At 35.8% G+C, this 26411-nt stretch overlaps 1 protein-coding gene across 9 annotated transcripts in view; it reads right to left on the minus strand.

The window, feature by feature from the left end:
• RFX3 (regulatory factor X3) overlaps positions 1-26411 on the minus strand; it is a 427651-nt gene that overhangs the window by 175119 nt on the left and 226121 nt on the right. For all 9 annotated transcript variants that reach the window (XM_020879415.2, XM_020879413.2, XM_020879414.2 and 6 more), the window contains one exon: positions 5342-5466. In XM_020879415.2, coding sequence (XP_020735074.1) covers positions 5342-5458 — 117 coding nt within the window. In that variant the 5' untranslated portion in view covers positions 5459-5466. The remainder of the gene's footprint in view (positions 1-5341; positions 5467-26411) is intronic.

Genomic DNA, 26411 nt, shown 5'->3' on the forward strand with positions numbered 1-26411 from the left:
CTGGGCTCCATTGTCCCTGGGGTGTTACACTTAGAAGGAGCAGTATTAGGACAACATACTTGCCCACTTTGAGAGAAAAGATGTATGCCCTTTTTCAAGGAAAAGGGAAGACAGGCAGAGACAGTAGAGTCAGGAAGAAATACATTTGGGGGGCCAGTTAAAACTTTGGGAAGCCTGAATGGGAGAAAATATTCTTGGAGCCCTGGTTCAAGATTTAGGCTGGTTTAGAAATTATCCTCAATGTCAGCAGCATTTGTGAAATACCTGGATCCCACGATTAAAACATGAATAAAAGTTCTGACTTTTGACTAGGTTCTACCTTGAAAAGAATTTAAACTGGCTGGCTATGATGTAAAATGAAATAGTAGGAATACATTTTCCTTTTCCTCTACCCTGGATTTTTTTAACTTATTTATTTTTAATTGAAGGATAATTGCTTTATAATATTGTGTTGGTTTCTGCTAAACATCAACATGAGTCAGCCATAGGTATACGTATGTCCCCTCCTTCTTCATTGTCCCTCCCACCTCCTACTCTATCCCATCTCTCTAGGTGTCACAGAGCCCCAGTTTGAGTTCCCCGAGTCATTTACCCTGGATTTTTTAATTCAGGTCCAGGGCAAGTAGGGTTAGAAGACCTCCCAAAATTAGGCATAAAATGACCAACTTGAAGAAGTATCTACAAGCAACTCTGACAAATCACTCAAGGAAGGGGTAGGGGAAGGGAGATTAGACATTTCTAGTCATATTCGATAGAGACCTATTAGTTCAAAAGGGCTTTTTACAAATATGATAAGGATAAACAATATCAAGGTTGTAGTTTCTAGTCAAGATACTGAACTTGCATGTTCTTATGTATTTTATTTAAATGGGCAACAATGTCTCTATTTTTAAGCTGAGACTCTATGGCATTTTATGAATAATGAAATATTGGAAAAAAATAGAAAATTTGATAAAGAATTATATAATAATACCTTGAAATATTTTCTTAGAATTCTCTATTCCTAAGTCAGATTGTCCAAGGGGAAGTGACAAACTGATTCTTAACATCATATAGAATAAATTAAAAATAACCGAAATATTTTTAGAATCAACATTTTGTTTGGTACTTATTACACAGTGAAATTAGAACCCTTAGGGCTTTGAAGAAATAAAACTATATAATAAGATTTTAATATGTTCTGGTTTCTCAAAATTCCAATACATATAATATTACATTGTCTCAAAATTTAAAGATTCGGCTATGGGCTTTCTCTTAACATCAAATGGCCAAAGCAAAGAAAGCAAGAACACAATGAAAAGTTAAATCAATAGAAGTAACTACCTTTAACATCAATGCTATGATTTCAACATCCATCATGGGTCAGTGACAAGAGTTGGAATATTTTAGAGGCATCCTACCACAGTTTGAAAACTAAAGATGACATCAGCATATTAACAATACAAAGATGTTAGAATAAGTACTTATAGCACCCATTGTATCAGTTATAGACCATATATATTCACAGAAACACTGTTAGAATGCACTGAGGATCTTCAAATATGTCACTGTTCTAGAGGAGAGGAGGGAGAGGAGAGAAGGAGAAGGGAGGGGAGATGAGAAAGGGAGGAAGAGGGGGAGAGGAAGGAAAGGAGAAAGAGAGGAAGGGAGGAAGGAAGGAAATGACAGAGTAGACAAAATCTTTCCCAATAAGATAAGCCTGGAAGGACAATATAACAAGCATTTCCAGGCATATATTACAAGAACCCACCATGTGAAATAAAGTACTTTGTTGACAAAAAGAAAATGAAAGCTCTCAAATTCTTTGCTTGGTGTAAGGGGATCAGGTTGTCACCTGCCTTGAATATCCTAGAGGAAAGAACTAACTTGAGAGACTGAAAAATACGCCTGTTGGGAACAAGCCATGTGGCATACCATAAAGTTTTCTATACTGTGTTCCATATGTACATGAGATTATTTTTTTATAAGGACATGAACAAAGTGTGTGTGTATATGTGTAATTTTCTACTTATGGCTGGTGATATTGATTTTCTACTTGTTACGAACTTAGGTTTTTTTTGGTTTTATATATATTTAATATAAAAAGTGATTCTATTTAAGAAGCAATCAGATCTCCTCTATCAACTCTGTGCAATGAGGTGACTGGCCTTCCCTAACTATGGTGAAAGTCTGAACGTTTATTCTTTGGTTTAACCTCTGCAATGAGGAAACCAAGTACAGGTGAAACCATATTGAAAGGAAGCAATCAGCGAATTAGCGTAAGAAATATCCAACTATCTTCCCCTGTTCAGTTCCCCAGGCAACTAAGGATTCAGTGAATTAGTGCAAGAAATATCCAACTATCTTTCCTTACTCAGATCCCCAAGCAACTAAGCATTCACCCACCAGGCAGGAAGCTGAAATCGTCTTTAAAAATATGACCACCTCAAGAGGAAGAAAAGTACTGAACATCAGAAGGTCCCCAGTTAAAAATCCCAGTCAAGTGACTCTATACTGAAGTCAACAAAGTCATTGATGTGTTCAAATCAGGCTTTTATCCCCACATTTTAAAATATGAATAAACCCTCAAAGATTATCAGGTATTTCAGAAAAGATTCTAATACAAAAGACAGGCCAGAAAAAAATTATTCTACATGAAAGAAAGAGGCTATATGAGAAGAAAATTTAACCAACTTGAAAAATTAATACCTTGAGACAAAAAAAGACACAATAAACAGGAAATAAAGCATGATGTTATAAAAAGGGCCATATAAGGAATTTTTTAAAGCTATTAAAAATTAAAATTATGGTAACAGAAATGAAAAGTAATAGATGGGATGGAAGATGAAACTAAAAACAGAATCAAGAAGTCCAAAAAGTGAAAAAGGAGATAAAAGAGGGGAGGTAATCATAAATGGAAAAAAAAAAAAAGATAAATTCCCAGTATTGGAGAACATGAGTGTCCATGAGACTGAATAGGCTCATCAAGGTTCCAGCACAATATATGGGAATAGGCCCACATCAAGACATGAAATTTTAAGAAACTGGAATTTAAAACATAAGAGGAAAAAACATATAGGTTGCATACAATGGATCAGGAATCAGAACAGTTTTTCACTTTTCCATAGCAATTCTGCAAACTGGAAGACATTGAACAATTCCCTCAAGATTCTGAAGAAAAAGATATCCAACCCCCAATTCTGTACTCATTCAACTACCAAACTGTGAAATAAATTCCCTCTCAGACACACGAGTGCAAAATATACCATTTCTTCGGATGTTACTGCAAGTCGTGCTTTAGCAAATCAAGAAAGAGTTTAAGACACTGGTTTAGGAAACAGGAAAGCCAACATAACAGAGAAAAGGGAAATCCCAGGATGATGGCAAAGAGATCGCCCAGGATGGGGCTGAGCAAAAAGCATCCACTGCAGACTGGAGCAGGTCAGAATGCTCTGAGGCTTATTCAACGGGACACACAATTGTTAAACGCAGGGAAAGTAAATGAGTTTTACAAAAAAGAAAAGTAATCACAGCTCACTAGATAGATCTGAATAGTTTTTATATGTCACGAGATTATAAACATTGATTAATGATCTATCAAAATTATAGCATAATTATTAGGTTGAAAAGTATGAAATTGCTGTTTTTGTAGATCAAAAATTGCACATAGTTCAACCTAGTATATCAGGAGCCTTTGGGATGGAAAAAATCTGTGTGTATGCATACAGGCATATGTTAAGGACTAGAAAGAAGAGTGTGATACAAAAATGTTTAAAACTAAAAAATCAAGAAACAGTAAAATAAACACTGCTTGCCACTGAGAAGAAACAGAGGGAGGGTGAGGACTGCTTTTTTTCAAATAACAATCTTGCTGAGCTATTTTTGACTTGTAGCAAACATCTAATAACATTAAATTTAATTTTTAAAAAATGTTTTTTGAAAAGGAAGGAAGGAAAAAAGGAAGAAAATGGAAAGGAGAACGAGAGAAAGGAAAGACAGTCCTGGAGTGAAGGCCACGTGCACTTATCACAGACACGTCAGGTTCTCAAGGGGGCACCTTCTGGAGAAAAGAGCAGGCTCTCCACTGCACTACCATCAGAGATGGGCACGCTCAAGGTCAATCTTCTTCCATGCAGGAGACAAACAACAAACCACAGTGAGTGCAACTGCTCAATATGTGCTTAATATTGGTAGGCTGTTGAATTATCTTCTTAAAATTATATATAATATTGTTCCAATAGTTCTCTACCTGCTCTTTGGATGATATAGCGTAAGCTACTGTCTTCTGAATAATGTTCAGAGTCTTGAAATTGGTGATGACATCAATGATATCACTGTGTCATACAGAATAAAGAGGAATGTTCTAAGATTTAAGTACAAAAGAAATAATTGTGACGGATGTCTTCATTTACACTGAGAGTCCAATACCCTTCTACATGATTTTGGCACTTCCCCTGCCCACCCCACTTCTATCTCCTGAGAAGAACACAACCTTGAGTCCTTCTGTTTATAATTTAAGAAAAGTTATCCCTCTACCCAAAGACTTATTTATATTGCAATTTCAAAAGCACATTTGCTAAAAATTTTCTTTGATACTGAGAAATTACAGGAAAATGATCTTTCTCACATATTTTCTCACCATTCTTTAGAAGAAATGACAAGCCAATGTATTCACAATCCAAAGGAAAACTATTAACTGGCACAGAATAGCACTATTTTGTCAGTAGCTTTCCAAAACAAACTCAGTGTCCCAAGTATGAATAAGCCTTGTAGTAAACATGTGATGATGAATTCATTCTCAATTTTTTAAGTGGTATGACTCAGATTTTCAGACCTTTAAGATAATTTAATTTTCATTAAACAGTATCAGTCACCATAACGCCCAGGCACCTTCCAAAATATCACAAAGGCAAAATCCCTTCCTGTAGGATACAAACATCCTCTCCTTTATCAAATACTACCATGAGCCAATTATATAAAAATATGAGTGCCGACATGTCAATAAGAAAGAAACAGGAAGATGAGATAAACAAGAAGGAGGGGCGACGAGGAGGAGAAAACCCAGCTAGGGCAGTCAAGTCAGAAACAAATGCTCTCTTTAGGACTTCAGAGGCTCTTTTGGAAGAGGGATTATAGTTTGAGTGTTTATCTTTGTATCCCGACAGCCTATCTTAGAAAGAACTTGGCACACCAGAAAATGCTCAAGGAACATTTGCTGACTTTATCTAAGAACTGAAGGAGGTCTATTTTGGCACCCATTGTGCCAAAAAGTATTATCCGAATCATTTCTTCCACACAGATATGTTAGAGGGGCAGCACAAGGAGATGCACAGCATCTTCTCTGGAAACAGCAGCTCCTTACCTGTTGCTGGACTGGTACTTGCTGAACCACCTGTGTAGGCACTGCTGCTTGACTAGCCACAGATGTCTGTAAAGTCACTGTCGAACCTGTATCCGACCCGGTCTCTGATGTCTGCATGATGGTCTCTGAAATTTATCAAAACAGAAAGAAAGTTTAAAATGCTCTTCTTATATGACTAGACGCATCACAGTGTTCTTAACATCTTACACTGAGACTAACTTTCTACTCCCAGAATATCTCTACCTCCACCTAACATGCTCTCTTGATATTCCATGCATGGTTATAATCATGTTGACCACTTTTAAAATCAATATAGAAAACTGCTAATCTACATTTAAAAAATATCCTTGAAAACCTCTTATTTTGAGGCTATAAAGGTTGAACTTCAATGAGGTCTCATCTGTTATAAACTATTTCAAGCACACTATAAACTAGTCATATTGTAAATTATGTGAAGACTTAATTCTCATAACACAAACCATAACTGGATGCAAATGTCATAAATTGTACTTTCTCAACACTTTTATAAACTATAGCATGTCACTGGAGGTGTATAATTTAGAATAAATTATTTCTAAGGTCCAACTTTCAAACTCAATATTCAGGGACTTTTAAAAATTAATGTGTATATAAAAACCAATTGATAAATCCTAAATTTAGCCACAGGATCAAGCTCATGGATTTTCTTGCCTGTGGGATGATCTAGTGCTAAAATTAAAGTTAAATTATATTCTTACACAAAGATAGCCAAACAACAATAACGTTGAATATTTTGAAAGATAGGGAGGATCACTATTATCTAGTGACATCTGCAAACAAAGACACGAAATTTTACCATCTCTCATTCACAACTCAACATGGCATATTTTTCAGTTCTCATGTGCCTACCTTATTAAATCAGAATTAGACTTTACAGTATACATTCAACAAGTATGGTTTCTTAGGCCCTGACAGTCCCCTTTGATACTTATACAGTCAATAGAAAAAATAATTTCTTTGCTATTGAGCAGGGACTAGAATTCTGATTTTCTTTCCTAGGGGAAAAAACAATATTTAATTGGTAGCTTAAGAAAAACACTGCATTATGGTTTAAATCCATGAACAGTATGATGAACATTAATTTTTCCCAAAGAAAATTCTGAAAGAGTATTCAGTTCTTTCAGTAGAAAATTAACCCCTCTCAGCATTTTTTGTCACAGCATGACCTCTTCCAATTTTTTGCCAAACCTTTTCTATCATCTCATTCAATTTCAGAAACGGACCTCTGACGATATCTAATCTAAACTTATTTCATAAAAGAGAAAACTGAAGCCCAGAGAGGTCAAGAGACTTGCTCAAAGTGACAGGGAGTAAAGAAAGGACTAGGCCTTTTCACTTCAAATCTCTGCTTAGTTTTCTTTCTAGACTTTGATACTGGTATAACTTTAGGTGATTGACTATTCTTATTCCATTGTTAGTCAAACCCCTAAAGGAGAACAATAAACCTTAGTGCATACAAAAAGATATAGCAGTAAAGCTAACACTGACAGAGTATTTAACATACGATATGTTCTCTTCTAAATGCTTTACATGTTAATTCATAAAAAACTCCACGTGACAACCCAGTGTGGTTGGTATGAGTATAATCTCCATTTACAGATGAGGAACCTATGCCCACAGAGTGAAGGTAGAGAGGGGCTACAGAAGGAAAATGATGGCAGCTGTAGCTACCACTCCATTTATTTGGACCAGCTAATGTTCAGCTCAGTGAAAACTGTGAAGGGGAAAGCAAAACTGTAGCTGCCAGTTTCTCCAATTTCCAAAAGAAGACTTTTTTATGTGAACTAGCTAAAGATGGTGGCTAATTAATAAAAAAGGTAACACTGATCTCCAAACACACACACAGCCTTTTTTTCCACTAGTATTAAGACCACGAATATGCCTGACAATATTTGAGAATGACAGTATTCACTACATAAAACTCTTGCCTAATTAAGATTACTTGGGGACTAGTGGTTCCCAAAATTGGGAGAGGGGATACACAAATTCAGAATTCTATCTGTACCTCTTCTTCTTTATTCCATTGTAGACAGAAAAAATACCCTCCCCCAAAAGAAAGCACATGCCAATTTCCTTCAATTCATTACACACTTTTGGGCAATTGATGCCACTGGCACTATAGCAGAGGGCTATCAGTGAGAGCGAGGTGACAGCTTTCTGCAGGGAATGAGGAATGAACCAGATGTTAGATATCATCTTCAGTGAGTTTTTCTTAGCTTCTCTTCCCAACTCCAAGAGAAGCCTTAGTCAATTTAGTACACAAATGAGGAACACAGAGTTGCCAGTTATGTTTTCGTGTTTAAGCTATTCAATCAAGGGTTGGATGAGATTCTTACAGTGAAGTCACTCAAAGTAAAACCCTCTCCTGTTCATCCCAGTCTTGGCTAGGAACTTCACTGAGGCTCTTTCGTGTATCCAGGGGTCTGTACTGAAGATCACCTTACACACTCTTTTTTGGTATATGACTCATAATTTGACAACCACTGTTTTAGACAAATATACGTTAAGACTATAAATAATGAAGATCTTTAAAAAATTAAATGTAATTTTTTTTTCTATGTACAGTAGATAAAAGTTTTATTAGACTGCAGAATGTTGTTTCATGGAAATTAAGATAAACATGTTTCACACAAGACATTTTGCCATGAAGTGAAGTGAAGTTGCTCAGTCGTGTCCGACTCTTTGTGACCCCATGGACTGTAGCCTACTAGGCTCCTCGGTCCATGGGATTTTCCAGGCAAGAGTACTGGAGTGGGTTAAATGTACTTTTAAAGTAATTCCTCAGTAAATCACCTGAGAGAGCTTACCAGAAGATAAAAGGCACGGATTTGAAAACTGGGTGCCTATGGACCATATTAGACTCCATAGATAGGATTTGGCACAGAGTATCTACAAATTAAAATTTTTAATTGTCAGTCTGTAAAAATCAGAAAATTGTGTTAAAAGCCAAATTTCTAAATTCTCTTGAAAAATCTGAATATCTAGAAAAGGGAAGCCCATATTATGTGTTTTATACTCAAATTATTTATATGGCAATACATATGCTTGGCCTTTATAGGCATTTGAGGCATAAAAGAAACACCCAAGCTTTGACTACTTTACTAATAGAAATGTTTAACTTATAGACGATTGGAACTAAAATCTTTATCATTTAACCTCATCTCTGGGTCAGCTGAGGCTCAGAGATGTTAAGTTGCTGAACCGAGATCAAATAGCTGTGGGAAGTAAGAAAAGAGGGTATGGACATAACACTAAAGCTCATGCATTGAACTATTAAACAAACTGGAAGTCCTGAGTTTCATAATTGACACTGAATAGACCAGAAGTGAAGGGAATTAAAAAAAAGCAAATTGGTGAACTTTTAGAATGAGAAAGGAGGAAAAAGATCCCAACCTTTACAGAACAGAATGGGGAAAATAAGATGGAGAGAAAATGATGGCCTATATACCTTAAAATTAGAGAGTCATGGAGAAATTTCCATCCAACTTCTGGCTCTAGTACATACCACATCAAAACCAGCACAGAAAGACCAATCCAGAACATTTAATAACTTCGCAGAATATCTACTGTTTACTCCCAAACTACTGCTCATCATCTAATCTCCTTGGCTCCTCAATTACAGGGTCATGACAACTGATAAGAACTTAGTCTCTCAGTTTGATCTCTACCCTTTCTTAATAGACACAACTTAATTATCCTCTGATTTCATTTTCTTCCTCAAGTTTGCAGAAGAGGTTCTCTCCACCAAAGCCTCAGGCCTTGAAAGGATCTTAGTCACATCCCTGCCAGAGACTGGCTCAAAAAGTCATAACAAAAAAAAAAAAGTCACAATCCCATAGTTAGGTCTCTCATTAACTAGTCTTTTCCAGGTGCCACACAATATGCTAACAGCTTGAAATACATCTTCTCATTTAATCCTCAAAAGACCCCCATAATGGTAATGCTATTATTTCCACTTTAAAAATGAGAAAACTGAGGCACACATTGATTAAAAACTTGCTGAAAGTCACACAGTTGGTAAGAATAAGTGTCTAAATTCAAATCCAGACTTGCTTTACTCTAAAGCCCATGATGTTACCATATACCACACATATGCCATAATGTACATTACTGAAATACTTGGCAAAATCACAATGAAAGGCTTCCAAATGAAAAGCTAGCGATAACCGGTCTGAACAGAAAATCTTTGGGATTCTCAATCTATCCTATTTGATCTATACTTCTAATAATAGTGAGACATCTCTTCTCTTTCCAACATCGAGCACAGGAAGTATTCTCTTTCTACTGAGACATAATAAAACCCAACTGAGCTATCAGGGAAGCCTCAGAGTCCATTTGGTAAAGAATCTGCCTGCAATGCAGGAGACCCAGGATGGGGACGATCCCCTGGAGAAGGGATAGGCTACCCACTCCAGTATTCTTGGGGGTCCCTTGTAGCTCAGTTGGTAAAAAATCCCCCTGCAATGCAGGAGACCTGGGTTCTTCCCCTGGGTTGGGAAGATTCCCTGGAGAAGGGAAAGGCTACCCACTACAATATTCTGGTCTAGAGAATTCCATGGACTGTATATCCATGGGGTCACAAAGAGTCAGACACGACTAAGCGACCTTCACTTTCACTTTCAATAAAACCCAACTAGTGTTTTTCCAGAGGCATTTTAACTGATTAATTCTGAAGACCTGATTTAATAGCAAATCAATTTGAATGTTAAAGCATGCTGAGAAGTGTAAGCTTCCCGCCAAATTTTCCTAAACAGATCATTTAAACCCACTGACACATGTAGAGTATTTTGGTAGCTTTCCAACATTACTTGAAAGCACAGACCATCACATGAGGGTAGTGTCTTAGCATGCTTCATTTGTAGGTTTTGTTTTAGATCCAGTATAAAGGACTGTGTGTACATCTGAGGTGTTCTCATTCATCTAATGGTGGTTTCTGATGTTTTGTTTATGTTTGGGAGTAATTTGGTTAGTTCAGTTCCTTCATAGCCCCCTTTCAAGTGATATTTGTTTATCAGCCACAAATGCTGTCACATTAATCCACTCTGATAAGCTAAATAAACCCCTGCAGTTTGTCCATGATGCAGTCCATATGTAAATAAGTTGTATATTCTTGCAGGAGAGAAATGCACAATTTCAGTCTAGTCATCCTTGCCTAATGTGGCTGTCAGGTGTGTCAAGAGCAACAGATGCTTGTTTGACAAAGGACCTTTTTATTCTGGCTAATTAAGCAGTTGGACACACCCGCCTGTTAACGGTTTTTGCTTTGTGTGGCCAGCTCTGGCTGAATCATGCGAATCTACAGCTAAATAGGCCACATTTTGAAAGAAGGCTAATTAACCCTTGGAAAAAGGAAAAGAATATTGCAAAAACCCAGCTGCTGAATGCAGCAAGATTACCATTCTGCAACCTGATGGGCAAAACCTAGGCAAAGCAAATGTGTTTGGAACAAACACACATTATTGCAAGTTTCAAGGCATTCAAGTATTCTTTGTGAAACTTCCTGAAGATGATTTAATACACTCAAATTCACAGCTGGATTTCTTTCACCACACACAATGTACATGCTAGATTAAATGGTTTAATAGTCTGACCTAATCAATTACTTATCAAACAGAACTATATAATGGGCTAGCTTAAAAGTACATAGTATCATCTAATTTTTATTGGGTTTTTTCATCCTGAAATAATTTGCTTTCAAAAAAAAAAAAGCAAAGTCTGCAAAGTTTGGTCCCAGTATACTGACTGTATTGTCGTTACACACTAAGGAATGTAACAAGTTTTAATTCAGTTCAGTTCAAAATAAAAACCTGTAATTTGAATACAACAGAATTATCTTCCTTTATCCTTAGTATAGAAAGGCAAAAGATGGTAATTCCAATTTCTATTTGAACCAAATTAACCAATATTATTATGAGTCACTTATTGGTATAGTAAAAATAAATCACACCTAAAATGCGACATTAAAGAATAAATCACTTAGAAACCTGGTTCAACATAAGACCATAGGAATGCTATTTACAGAAAAAAAAAGCCATAATTTAAAATTACTACTTTTATAATACAGAATAAGGAGTTTAATATCAGTGCGCTTTCATGGAGAAACATCTGAAATCACAACAAAAGTTTTTCAGTATAAGGTTATTACTAATACTCTGATTAAGCATCAGTATTCTTGAATAAATGTTAGAAAATAAATAAGAGCATATATAACACCCAGAGCATTGAAAACCTCTACTTACAAATATTAGACAACTGAGTCATGTTTTTTTTGGGAAAAAAAATAGCTGATACATATTTTCCTGAACATAAAACCAGAATGAAATATACATTTCTGACTATTCTGAAGTAGATGATGAAAATATTAAGATCATTTCAATTCTTTAGAAAAAAACTAAGAATATTAAGCAACTTTCAAAGTTGACAATATAATGAAAAATAATGAGGCATATTAGAAATTATATATATGGTTAAAATAATGTTTTTTTTTTTTGAAACTGACAAAAATGATATTGGGTTGAATAATTTACCTACAAATGTAAAACACTATGACTTGGCTATTTTTTTTTTTTTTTTTTACTTCACTAGCACAAATGAAAGCAAACTGGTTAAGATACAAACTAACAGCTCTTTTTACTTGAAATATACCTCTGTGAAAAGTTTACTCATTGTAAAAAAAGCACAGGGCTTTATCAAATCAATAAATCAAGTAACTAAAGAGATGTAAAATAAAAATTTCTATTTTTCTATATTATAAAATCTCTGCTTCTTTTTTAGATTTGATGCTACAATCCTCCTGACTGTGTACATTTAATCTTTTGTACTAAACTGATCTGTAGAAAAATGATGGAATGTTAATAGTATAGACTGCTTGGCAGTCATCTTCCTATAGTAACTGATGACAGAGATTAATGTTGGCAATGATTAATCAGCACACTGTTAACATATACAAGTTGCCTGGGTAACTTTTCACTTTTCAAACAAAAGTTTTCTCTTTGATTCAGAAATAGATTATGAAATAGATTATGTTCTTTGGAGAAGACAAATCAAATTAAATAACTTTAACATTTTTTATCTTAATGGACTAAATTATTAACACATTACTAAAACCAAACTGCTGAAATGATGTAAGAATTTTGTTATTTGTTTCTAGTTATCAAAAGAGACTATTTATCAGTCACAGAGGTAACTCCTGGGAAAAGATAACTACATGCTTGTCCGGTCTACTGCTGGGGCCATCCTGCCTGGCATTTTCTCGCACTCACTTTGACAAATTAAAAGGCAAATCAGTCTTACTTAGGTGACATATGCTAAAAAAAAAAAAAAAAAGCACTCAGATAACAGCAAAAAGAAAAGAAAACCAATGAACAAAATTTTCTGAATATCCTATACTTTTTCTTACTAGAAGAAGAGTCTGAGAACAAAATGATGCAACATACAGAAAGATTCTTACCAAAATCTATGAGACAAACCTATAAATGTTTCTTACAATTGGTCAATTCAATCCTGACAGGGACTAGAACCTAATAAAGAGAGTATTTCATGATGACAGCACTTAGAATTAAAAAACAAAGAGCATTTTATCATAAATCAATCATTTTCATTGCTAGAGACAGTAATAAGCATAGCTAGCATATGTTGAGCATTTCCTATGTGATAGATGGTTTGCATCTTTGCATACATTGAATCTTAATTTCAACCATGAAGTAGATATTCTCATTTTATAGGAGAGAAAAGTAAGGCTTAGAATTCTGTAATTTGCTGACAATCACAGAACCATTAAGAGATAAAGCAAGATTCAAGTTCAGGTCTGCCTCATTCCAATAATGGCACCCTGACACTGGATCCCAGGCAGCGACATAAACAGCAAGACAGGTGAGGCTATTTTAGTGAAATCATCAAGATAAAGTAGTCTATGGAGACTTTGCGTGCTAAGAAAGAATTGTAAATTTGAACAAATGTATACAAATATCACATGAACTGTCAATATGTACTATGCCGAGTATTTGATCACTATGTAATCAAAGCTATGTTTATGACATAAAAAAGCATATCATGGGTTAAAAAAGATACACAGTAACCTTGTATTCAGAAAATATTTTATAGATGGAAGAGGAAATAATATGAGATTTGTTTCCTTTTAAGGATTTAAATTTCTCTTAAAAAAAAGTCAAATGGGCCCATTTAGGCTAGTACCTATATATAATAATATACACAAATACAAAGATGTTCACTCAAGTATTATTTATGACAGTCAATAATAACTGAAATGTCTGTAATGGGGGGAACTGTTCTATTCTATATGCCTATAATGGAACATTATATAAATCTATAAAAGTCAGCATGGGAAGATGTTCATAATATTTAAGCATAAGAAGCAGGGTGCCAAATATGCAGCCCATGGTATAATTTTATTCACAGATATAAAATGGTACATGGTTCGGTAAAATTCTTGACATCAGTGTAACTCCAAAGGACTCCTGAAATACAAGCTTTCCCAAACCAATGATCTTAACTTTGGGTGGCCTCAAGCTAACCACAGGCTTGCTGGTCAAAAGCAACATGAGATCCAGAGAGGCATCCCACCCTGGAGCCATCCCCAAAAGCCAGTCTTGTATTCTGTAAAACAGCCCTTATAATCCCCAAAATACCTGTATTGTATTTGATCCATTCAGTTAGTAAAAGCTCTGTCTGCCTTCTTACTAAGTGGCTCAAAATTCCCAAAGTGCTCTAAAAACCAACATTTTCAATATTTCTAGTGGAACAGGCTACATGCAAAACAATGAAATCCGATAGTTCTTTGACACCACACACAAAAATAAGCTCAAAATGGATTAAAGACCTAAATGTGAGACTATACACTATAAAATTCCTAGAGGAAAACACAAACAGAACCCTCTGACATAAACTGCAGCAGTATCTTTTTTGACCAATCTCCCAGGATAATGTAAATAAAAACAAAAAAATACAAATGGGACTAACTTAAACTCAAACTTTTGCACAGCAAAGGAAACAATAAACAAGATGAAAAGACAACCCACAGATGGGGAGAAAATATTTGCAAATGACACGGCCTACAAGGGATTAGTATCCAAAATTTATAAACAGCTCATGATGGTTAACAGCATCAAAACAAACAACTCAATCGACAAATGGGCAGAAGACTTAAATAGGTACTTCCCCAAAGAAGACATACAGATGGCCAAGAGTCACATAAAAAGATGTTCAACATCACTAATTATTAGAGAAATGAAAAACAAAACTACAATGAGCTATCACCTCACACTAGCCAGAATGGCTATCATCAAAAAATCCACAAAGAATAAATGCTGGAGAGAGTGTGAAGAGAAAGGAACGCTTCAACCCTGCAATCTCACTTCTGGGTATATACCCAGAGAAAAACATGACCTGAAAGGATACACACACCCCAGTGTTCACTGGGGTGTGTATAATAGCCAAGACATGAAAGCAACCTAAATGTGCATCAACAGAGGAACAGATAAAGATGTGGTACATATATACAATGGACTACTACTCAGTCCATTGTATATATGTACACATAATTATTTAAAAAGAATTAAATAATGCCATTTGCAGCAACATGAGTAGACTGAGAGACTGTCATACTGAGTGATATGATATCCTTTATATGTAGAAGCTATAAAGAAATGACATAGATGAATTTACTTACAAAACAGAAACAGACACACAGGCTTAAGAGAACGAACTTATGGTTGCCAGTGGGAGGGATGGGTGGAAGGAATAGTTAGGGAGTTTGGGATAGACATATATACTCTGCTATATTTAAAATGGATAACCAACAAGAATCTACTGTATAACACATGGAATTCTGCTCAATTGTTATGTGGCAGCCTGGATGGGAGGAGAGTTTGATGGAGAACTGATACATGTACTTGTATGGCTGAGTCCCCTTACTGTTCCCCCAAAACTATCACAACATTGTCAATTGGCTATGTGCTGTGCTGTGCTTAATCCCTCAGTCATGTCCAACTCTTTGCAACTCCATGGACTGTAGGCTCCTCTGTCCCTAGCTCCTCCAGCTCCCGACAGGCTCCTCTGTCCATGAGGATTCTCCAGGCAAGAATATTGGAGTGCGATGCCATGCCCTTCTCCAGGGGATCTCCCCAACCCAGGAATCAAACTGAGGTCTCCTGCATTGCAGGTGGATTCTTTATCAGTTGGGCCACCAGGAAAGCCCAACTGGCTGTACCCCAATACAAAACAAAAAGTTAAAAAAAATTATCTGGAGATTGTATCTACAGGTCCATTCATTGCTAGTTCCATGAACTTGGTCATTTTTCTGCTGAAAGAAGGAAATCAATGGTAATACACATTCCCAAATGTTAAATATGATCCCTTCCTTATGACTGCCTAGTACTTATTGTCCAGTTCAGAATAAAGACATGAATTTCAACCCTGTTTCCATGTACTGAAGCTCATAAAAGCAGTGGTGCCTTTTCCATAGATCTCAAACTGAGAAGAGGATACAGGTGGGGAATTTAGGTGTTTAGTGTCTCTTTTAAAACAAGCCTAGTGACATCTGGTTTCTTCTTCCTATATACCCTAAACTTTATAAAAAAGTTTTATTTTTTTCCCTATACTCAGTAGTGGGGTTTTATCCACACACATGAAATTATTCACCCAGTCTTATGATTTGTGTTGATAAACAAGGATATGCTTGTCAGCTAGGGCTCCCAAATAAATGGTCTTACTTTAGACGCTGCTAAGTCACTTCAGTCGTGTCCGACTCTGTGCGACCCCATAGACGGCAGCACACCAGGCTCCCCCGTCCCCGGGATTCTCCAGGCAACAACACTGGAGTGGGTTGCCATTTCCTTCTCCAAAGTGTGAAAGTGAAAAGTGAAAGTGAAGTCGCTCAGTTGTGTTCGACTCTTAGCCACCCCATGGACTGCAGCCTAGCAGGCTCCTCTGTCCACGGGATTTTCCAGGCAAGAGTACTGGAGTGGGGTGTCATGGCCTTCTCCGTACTTTAGATGGGATGAGAGCAAAAAGAGAGGAAACATTGGCTTAAAACGTAGCATTACTTAAAGAACCACAAAAGAAAACAAACAGGTAATGCTGTCTCCAAACAGGATTTCCTTTGGATTTTACAGGGAGTGAAGTAAAACACGAATTCTTAATTTTCTTCACACCAAGAAAGGCTTCAATAACAACTTTTTCTTGGATTCTCTTTCCCACGCAAGAAATTTTTCTATTTTTTTCTACCTCTTATTTCTTTTTATAAAAGTAAAGAATAGAGCCTTCTGCAGTTCCTAACTATTGCAATGACAGGCTCAAAGAGATCAACACATCTAAAAGGGGATATAATACTATATAATAACATTGCTAATAATGGAAATAATATACCCCACTAAATGTACAATATCTGAAAAGAACTGAGTTCTCATTACTGCCATTTTTTGGCGAATGTAGTGAACATGGGAGAGAGGGTGGACTTAAATAAATCTGTATATTCATACATACAAAAATTCTGGAAATAACTGCTCTAAAACATAATACTATTAATCAAGTGAAATAGTTACACTGACTTTCATTATAAAATACATATATACACACTCGGAAAAAAGGCTTGGATAAAAGATGAAAATTAAAACAGATCGAAGATTCTACCCAACTCTGTACGTCCTCAAACTTAACCAGAAAATTACTTCTAAAAATGAATAATACTTGAAATAAGTCAATAATACTGAACTAAAGACACTTCCTTCAGAGCTTCTTTTTTGGAATTGGTGATGCACTCCTTCCAATTCACTCTAAAGCATTTTTATGGCTTCAAAAGCAAGAGTTCCTTCTAAAGTGGATTACCTTAGGCCTTAGGCTATCTCATAAATCTATGGTTAACACCCCTTAACTGGGAATATTAATATGCTTCAAATCACCTGTAAATTTTCTATTATTAAAAGCTATTGTCATTATGTAATGTTTTATAAAAGTGTGAAATTTTACATGATGTGTTTTATTTCTACCCTCCCTGCCCCTCTCACACTTTGGTGATCTTCCCAGGGGACTAAAACAGAACTCTTCCTTTAACCCTTAAAATACCTTAAACAGTGACTGTTCTATCACTTCTTTTATCACCAAACTTTTCTCTCTCAATTCCCAAATCTAATCAATTACTGAGGCCAATGACTCTGCTTCTTAGTCTCTCAAAATTTACTCACATATCTTCATCTCTGCAGCTCCAGAGTGGAGGCCCCTCCCTGCAATAGGTTCCCAGTGCCCTTAGGATGAATAGCAAAGCCCTCAGCAAGGGTCTGTAAGACTCTTTAGAACACAGCTCCCGCCTACCATCTCCAGAGAGTACTAAATACAAGCCAGCCACAGGGAACTACTCTCAGCTCCCTGATCCCAGGGCTTTTGCACAGGAAGTTCCCTTTGACTCAAACAAATTTGCCTTTCCACCTCTTCACTTTATCTTTCAGATCTCAGAATACCTTCCACTTCCCCCAGACACTCTCCCAAACCCCACCACTATTCCCTCTCCCTGACCCCTCTGCTTCCAAATAAGTCTGGATCTGGTATTTGAGTGTTCCTATAGCATCTTACTTTCACTCAGCTAGCAGCAATATTTGTTGCAGTTTAACTGTCTCTCCAGATTATAAAAACCATGAGCACATGGACTATGCTTATCTTTTTCACCTACAAATATACAACACTGCCTAACACAGAGAGGATCTTCAATTTGCTGAATGAGCAGATGAATCTACAGGGAGGATGAGTTTAAGACCCTGCAGAAACAGTACTATTAGAGTACACTATATCAGGTTCATTTAATATTTAAAAATTGTGAAAAGGTATAGTTTTCTACTAGAGACATTTACAACCAAGTTATTTATTAAGAATGTTTTCTCTTAATTTTCTACTGTGACTTCACTTTCAATTCCCATTATGGCAGAATTTTACAACTCCCATATTCTAATATTTGTATGCCTTTACAGATTTTGCATAGTTTTTTTTAATAAAGAAACAAGATAAGGATTAAATAAACTCAAATGAGCAAATTAAGTTTGCAACTATTGCTCTGAATCTCCTGACACATCATTTACTATTTTAATAAGTACACCTGATTCACTGAATTGTGGTTTAAGAACCAATGCTCTAATCATATCATCTTAGAAAAAGTAGCCTGGTATGCCTCCTTTGTTTTCAAAAGACAGAAGCACTCAGAGATCTTTAATTTTCATAGCTGAAATGCTAAGAATAAGTAATTGGCCTAAGAGTAATTATTCTAGCTTCATCATTAATTAACCATTTGAAATTTATTTGAGCTTGGCAACATTCAACTGACATTCTTCTATGTTCTCATAACAATCACTGAAACTTCACGAAAAAAAACCAAAAAGCCTCTAGTTATAAATTAGTTAACACATTTATGTAAGGATTTTACATGCATTATTTAATCTGTCCAGAAAGCCTGTGAGGTAGATACTATTATTATCCCACTTTATGGATGAGAAAACTTAGGCCCAAAGCTTAAATAATTCTATAATCTCCAAGGGCACATAGCTAGAAATGGACAGAATGAGGACACAAATATACCATACCATCTATTAGGTACCAGAAGCAAAAACCGTGGGGGTTTTTTTCTTTCATTTTTTTTACCCTAGCAATATGCTGTATTGGGCTTATAATACAATGAATTCAATGTTGTACAGACCAACTACTATGTAGTCCTGTATAAACAGTAGCCTTTTTTATATTTTTAATCTTTTACAACAGAAATTGGACATGCTGGAATTTTGTAACCAAGTTACTAATCCTCTGTTGTGGTAGCCATGGCACATGTGCACGTATGCACACGCGGATACACACACACACACACACATAATGGATATTTAGCATCAACAGTTATGCTGGACATATAGTAAGTACACAACACACATGCAAATACACACAGAGGCAGACCTTCCAGATGGTTCCAACTTTGGCTATAGACAAGGGTGAGGAAAAAACACTCTAATTCTAAAGGCAGTAGTACTGTTCCTTATAGCTTCACTGTCCCCCACTCCTGGTAGAGACGGTGATGGGTGTATGACAACAAGGAGACTACTCTGTCAAAACTCAACTTGCTAGATAAGAATCATTGGTGATAAATTGACCAATTCACTCAACATTCGTTTAACCATTTACTCTATGACACAGTTTGTATTGAATAAAACAGTTTTAAAGGGCCTTTGAAGATTTCTTTGACCCTTATATTGATGAGCTCAAGATTTTAACTTATCTGAAATTTTGCTGCAAGTCAGCACACTATAGGCTACCTATAACTATATTCTGAAATTTCACCATTTTCTGAGGCAATGACTTTTGAAAATGAACGAATGAATATGAAAATGAAAATGAATGAAAATGAATATTTATTTTAAATTAAAGGAATGTGCATGTCTTGAATGTCATGAGGTTTATAAATGAGAACAGGGAAGGTGTATTTCTTTTAATACATTTTTCACCCATTAAATGCATTCTATACTTATCCTAATTTAAATTTGTTAACCACCAGAAATAGATAAATATAATGCTTTGGTTTTAAGCAACAGAAAGGTATTCCATATATAAAGTATCAATGATAAATTTGGCATTCAATTGGGCTATACTGATAAATATTTGTTGAAAAATGTCTGTGGTGAAACTGTTGTGGAAAAATTAAAACCAAATTAAAACTAATTAATGTGTGTGCTTAGTCACTCAGTCATGTCCGACTCCTTGCAATCCCATGAACTGTAGCCTGCCAGGCTCCTCTGTCCATGGGGATTCTCCAGGAAAGAATACTGGAGTGGGTTGCCATGCTCCTCCAGGGGATCTTCCCCACTCAGGAATCGAACCAAGGTCTCCCACGTTGCAGGCGGATTCTTTACCATCTGAGCCACCAGGGAAGCCCATGAATACTGGAGTGGGTAGCCTATCCCTTCTCCAGGGGGTGTTCCCAACCCAGGAATCGAACCAGGGTCTCCTGCATTGGAGGCAGATTCTTTACTAGCTGAGCTACCAGGGAAGCCTAATTAATACTTCCCACCAAAATTTCAAAAGCTTTTGTGACTATTTAGTGCAGTGCAATTTGTGATAAATTTCATAGGTAGTTAATACAAACATATTCAGGTAGCTGATAATTTGGAAAACTGGTTCTTAGCCAACTAATAAATCAGAGTACTTGGAGAACTTAACAAAATTGCCACTCAATGAATTTCATGTTTCAGCAAACTGCTCTTAGAAGAAATACCCATTCAGTAAATTGATCACTCAGTAAGAAAAAAAAAAAAAAAAAACCTGGAGAAGAGGGTATATAATAGGTTTTCAGATAAATGCTCTACTTCTCAAAATCACAGCATTTAAGGCTAAAAAGTATCCAGAAGGTCATCTGGTTCAGGTCCCCATTTCACAGGGAATCTGAGACCAATAAACCAAATGGATCCATTAGTTAGTAGCAGAGTTGGCATTAGAACTCAGAATTCCCAATTCCCAGTCAATAGCTCTTTCTAACAAACTATGGTGCATAAGAAGAAAGAAGGAATGCACTCAAAAAGAAGAAGGAAGGCCTATCAAAAGCTCAAACTGCTTCTTACACAATGAAAGAAATACACATAACATGGAGAATGAAACCCTAAAATAATGAGTCTCTTAGACATTTTCAAGTTTCTTTCTCACATAAATGATTAAGGTATTCTTTGAAGATGTTTAACAAGATTTCAAGTATGGCAAACGTGTGTGTGTATGGAGATGCTAACTAAAATGGCTCACTGGATTTTATATTCTGCAGATTCTGAATCCTCTTGCAAGATTGTCTTTTGTGTCTTCATGTGTCTATTCCTCATATACATGAAGCATCTAAGTGACCTAGGTTCAGTATTTTATTATTACATGGAATATCAGAGTGTTTCAGGTTCAACTTTCATTATTACATTATCTCTGTCTATAGCCTATAGCACACAAACTGACTGTGTATATACTGAATAAAGAAACCAAAAAGGCTAATTTCTAGTTTTCCAGGAAGAAGGGAGAGAAGCAAAATTCAACACCATGATAACTGCCACCAAAATAAACAAGGAACAAATTCTGAATTTTCACTTGCAGCAAATAAGTGTAATTTTGGGGTGTGAGACGGAAACCGTTCAAATGTAATGGTTTGTTTAACAGCTTTCACAAGGTGTACTTTTCACTGTCAAACAGCATGAAATGCTCGTAAGGGTAATCAGTTTTAGATGGCAGGTTTACAAGCTTTCCACAACCTGCACTGTTTATTCATGTAAAAATGTTATGCAATTACTTCTTTTACATATTAAGATCACGCCTCCTTTTAAATTTTTAAAAATTATTTTGTACAAATGTAACTCCCAAACCAACCATATTGCACAAATTCTTTATGTACGTGATGCATACTGTTGGATTTTGTTGCCTCATAAGTCATCTACAACTAATTTACATAGTTCTGTACTAGTTCTGTTATATCGTAGTTCTGTAATATTGAAGGACATCACAGCCAGGTGAAAGCAAACACCTCCCAACATAACTACTCAAAACTTGTATTTTCTATGTCACCTTTCTTAAGAAGGTAATATAAATGATTTTTCTTGTTGTACCAAGACATGCATATATTATACTCAAAACCAGATACAAATATGGGCTGATTACTTCTCATGATTCTGTGGGGTCCATTTTTACATAAACCAGATTTATAAGGGCTTCTCCTGCCAATGTAGGAGATTCAAGAGACATGGTTTTGATCCCTGGGTTGGGAAGATCATCTAGAGTAGGAAATGGCAACCCATTCCACAGTTCTTGCCTGGAAAATTCCATGGGCAGAGGAGCCTGGCAGGCTACAGTCCATGGGGCCGCAAGGAGCTGGACACAACTGAGCCCAGATTTATAAGGGTGGTTTTTTTTCTCAGAGCAAATGAAAGGTTGTTTACAATGAAAATTCTCTTTGTTCACAAGGTTTATTCAACATTGCCTGATACATTCTGTTTCATTAAGACAACAGAATTTTTTTTTAGTGTAGGCTAATGAATCAATCATTCTTCCTCCCCGAGTCCCTTTCTCTTTCTTTTCTCCTTCCCTTTTACTCATCCTGCTCCACTTTCCCAAATACAAGCACCTAGATAGGACCATATTTAAGTAGTAGCCACACAACAGCTCCTCCAAATTGCTCTAATTACATAGGCTGAGTCAGCAATGTAGCTTAATTATGTCAATCATTTTTTCCTTAAAATTGTTCTCATATATTTTAAAAACTAATTTTGACATTTTGAGGTTTGGTAGAGTCACACCATTTCAATCATTATAGACATCAAAAATAATAGCTAAACTATTTTTCAATACTTACAGATAAGCCACATGCCCAAAGTATCTGGTGTCTCAAAACAAAGCTTACCGTGAAATTAAATCACCAGCATTGAATATTCCTTCCTTATACTTACTAGACTACAGTAGAACCACATTATAATAGGGCTGCTAACAGTCAACATTAGTCATATTGTATTACTTTATGTGATTATGTTTAGAGCAATGTAGGCTCAGAGCACTTCAAGGTAAGACCCTGTGTCATAGTTTAGGCTGTGATCTACCTGTTTGATCTCTGCAATGAAGCTCTACCATACTACTTGACAAGGGTAACTTAGCTCTTAATGTGACTTCAAAGGTAATTCCACTATATTTTTGTTTTTAAGTACACAAATCATAATTAACAGTAGAAAGGGAAAAGAAACAAAGGCTTCCAAAGATTATCAGGAAAAATTAATAAAGAAAGATTATTAATTCATTTTACTTTTTGTCTTCCTGAGAAAACTCTAAAACAACATACCATTTTTCCTAGAGCAAATATATTGGGTAAAAGTCATAAAAGAAAGGTGCAAAGGATGAAGCTGACATTCCTAAAGTTCACCAGCTATTGCTCCAAACCCATTAAGTCAGTGAAACCTAAGCCTCCAGGGCAGCTTCCAGAGATGAAACGCCTGTAAGAAAAGCTATCACCTGGTTCCAAAATATAGGAGGCATGTTTTTACTCATGCTAAGCCCTATATCAAAGTTATTTTATAAAGAGGGAAAATTATGACTATCTTTGAACTTCTAGGAAAAAAATTACAAACTTATTTTTAAAATCATCATTGCTGGCAATTCTAGCATTAAATTCATTTTTCTTCCAAACCGGGTATTAATAAAGCTACCACACCAAGCTGAAAATCTATGTATTGTTTTAGTATGAATTTAATAAAAACCAACAAAGATAACAGAGTAATCAAAAAATAAGATTCCAATGTGTATTATATTGAAGAATCTAAAAATGGGACATCTTAAGTTGGTTCTTAAAGCACAGGCTTTAGACACATGAAAATTTATCTCAGTTTAACAAGAAAAAACAAAATATCCAAAAGCCCTTCCCATGGGAAATACACAGACTACACAAATTTCTACAAACTGACACTTTATAGTAACATCTAATTTTTTTTCAATTACAACCTTTTCTCCTAAATAAAACTTATCCAACATCTACACAGTCGTAGAGCATTATGAAAATATTTGTTAAAACATAATATAACACAAAGCAATTAAAACTTTTAAAGTGTATTCAATTTACCCAAAAATTATTTGTTAAATATCATGAAGAAGGCTCAATAATAATTAACAATTCACAATTTAAGTGATGATGCTGAAGCTGAAACTCCAATATTTTGGCCACCTGATGCAAAGAACTGACTCACTAGAAAAGACCCTGATGCAGGGAAAGATTGAAGGTAGGAGGAGAAGGGGACAAGAGAGGATAAGATGGTTGGATGGCATCACTGACTCGATGGAAGTATGAGTAAGCTTCGGGAGTTGGTGATGGACAAGGAAGCCTGGCATGCTGCAGTGGTCGCAGAGTCAGACGTGACTGAGCGACTGAACTGAATTTAAGTAATTTATGTTCCTTCCCCAAAATGTATAATTAAATTATTTTTACACAAGTATTAAATTGGGATACCTTATTTTAGTTTACAATTTGTTCAATTTGCTCTGGAGTGAATTCTTCTCCTTTTATTTTATTTTTAAAAGGCCTACCTTCAGTATTTAGATTAAGCTTTTTCTTCATGTATAGCTTTCACTTGAGGGAGGAAAAAAAGGCATATCAATAGAAAAAGATACCTATTGATAATTTATTATCTACTGCACATCCTGGACACTACTTTTTGAAGAATTCATGCCTTCTTCCTTTCTTGCTTTGAAGGCAAGAAATCAGTGCTTCCTGAATGTAGAATTTAACCTAAGAGTTCACTGCTTTAACATCTTTACAGTCAAAATAGTTGTAGCAAACATAAGTTAAATTCTGTAATATAGCTGTTCTCCTGGCAACTGTAAGTCTGCAAGCGAAAAACCTTTTAAAGCTTTTTTGTATGGCATCTCAGCATGGAAAGCTGAATACTAAGCAATAACTCAGGAAACAGAAAAAGAGTCATGCCTTCCACCTAAATAACATTAAGAAAGTTAAGGCTGCTGTTTGGTACCCAAAAGATTCTACCAATAAATCAGAAATTTTCTCTATCCTCAGCTCTTCAGTTATATTCTTTTAAAGCTGCTGTTTATCACTGAGTGCCAACCACTAAATTTAATACTTTAATTCTCATGACAACTTTGAAAAAATGTATGTTGTTCTCGACTTTATAAAAATGAACACTGAGGTCCAGAAATATTTTTTCAAAGTTTTACTTCTAGTAAAAGACAACACCAAAACCCACATGGAACTCAATCTGACTATAAAATCTAAGTTCTTGCCACAGTCCCCCCTGCCTGAAATTTTTTGCTTGTTTTTCATAGTTCCAAGCTAACAGAAACAAAATTTGCATTTCACACTTGAAATTTTCACTGAGAATGGCACTCTTAAGAATAAGCTCATGGTCCTGCAATGTCAGCAAAAAGTTGAAAAACATCATGGTCCTTAAGTGTTCATTACATACATCAGTTTGAAAGACTCTCAGAAATATTTCGAGTTTAACCAGAAAAGCACATCACATTACATATCATTTTAATAGATACAATAATAAACTAATAAATTAAGCTCATAGCCTATGTGCATCAAAGTTCAAAACTCACTTGTAAAATGCAAGTTACTGCATTTTGATACTGAAGAAAATGGAAGGATTAGGGAAGCATTAACTTTCCAGGCTTCCTCCTCTTTTATTCCCTAACAAAGACTTCCCTGAAGATACATGCTTGTCCTTCTTCGTTCCACTATGTACACACCGTTGATAATACTGCAGCCTTAATGTTCACTTGTATATTATGATGACTTTCAAACCTACTGTTCTTCTTCTCATTGACCTAGATTCTAATAGGAACTGTCTCTGCAAATGCCATACAATCAGACGAAAATGATATTCTCTCTCATACCATGTGAATGCTGACCCCTCAGTCTCTCTCTGTCCATTGCTAGAATTTAGAGGCCAGTATCTCTGACTGCCCCAACCTCTGGCCTTCCTGGAGTTTATTCACAACTTAGATCTCCCCTGAACTCTGAACCTATGTGATTACCATACCCATTCATGGTAACCCCACCCACATTAACTTGTCTTCCCTGCTGCTGCTGCTGCTGCTAAGCCGCTTCAGTCGTGTCTGACTCTGTGAGACTCCATAGACAGATGTTTCCAGGTCAAAAGGACAGAATAAAGTTTGTAAAGATAATTGCGAGAGAAAACTAAAAGCATTTCCTTCGGCGTCAGGCAATAACTTACATGATCTTTATATGGCAAGTATATCTGAAGCCCTGCAATGTAACAAGCAATTTAATTAACTAGGTATTTTATAAATATGTTATATCACTTAATACTGACAATCAAGAGAGAAAAAAAACATCATATAAGCACACAGAACAACAACTCCTTGAAGTGATTATGATCTATATTTTAGGGCATAAAATTGTAGTGTTTAAATAACTCATCCAGGGTCATATATTTAGCAAGCAACAGGGCTAGAATTCAAACATAGGTTCAGCTGACTTCAAGATCACTATTCCTTACATTATGCTATG

Source organism: Odocoileus virginianus, chromosome 18 (genome assembly GCF_023699985.2).
Source record: "Odocoileus virginianus isolate 20LAN1187 ecotype Illinois chromosome 18, Ovbor_1.2, whole genome shotgun sequence".
Lineage (NCBI taxonomy): Eukaryota > Metazoa > Chordata > Mammalia > Artiodactyla > Cervidae > Odocoileus > Odocoileus virginianus.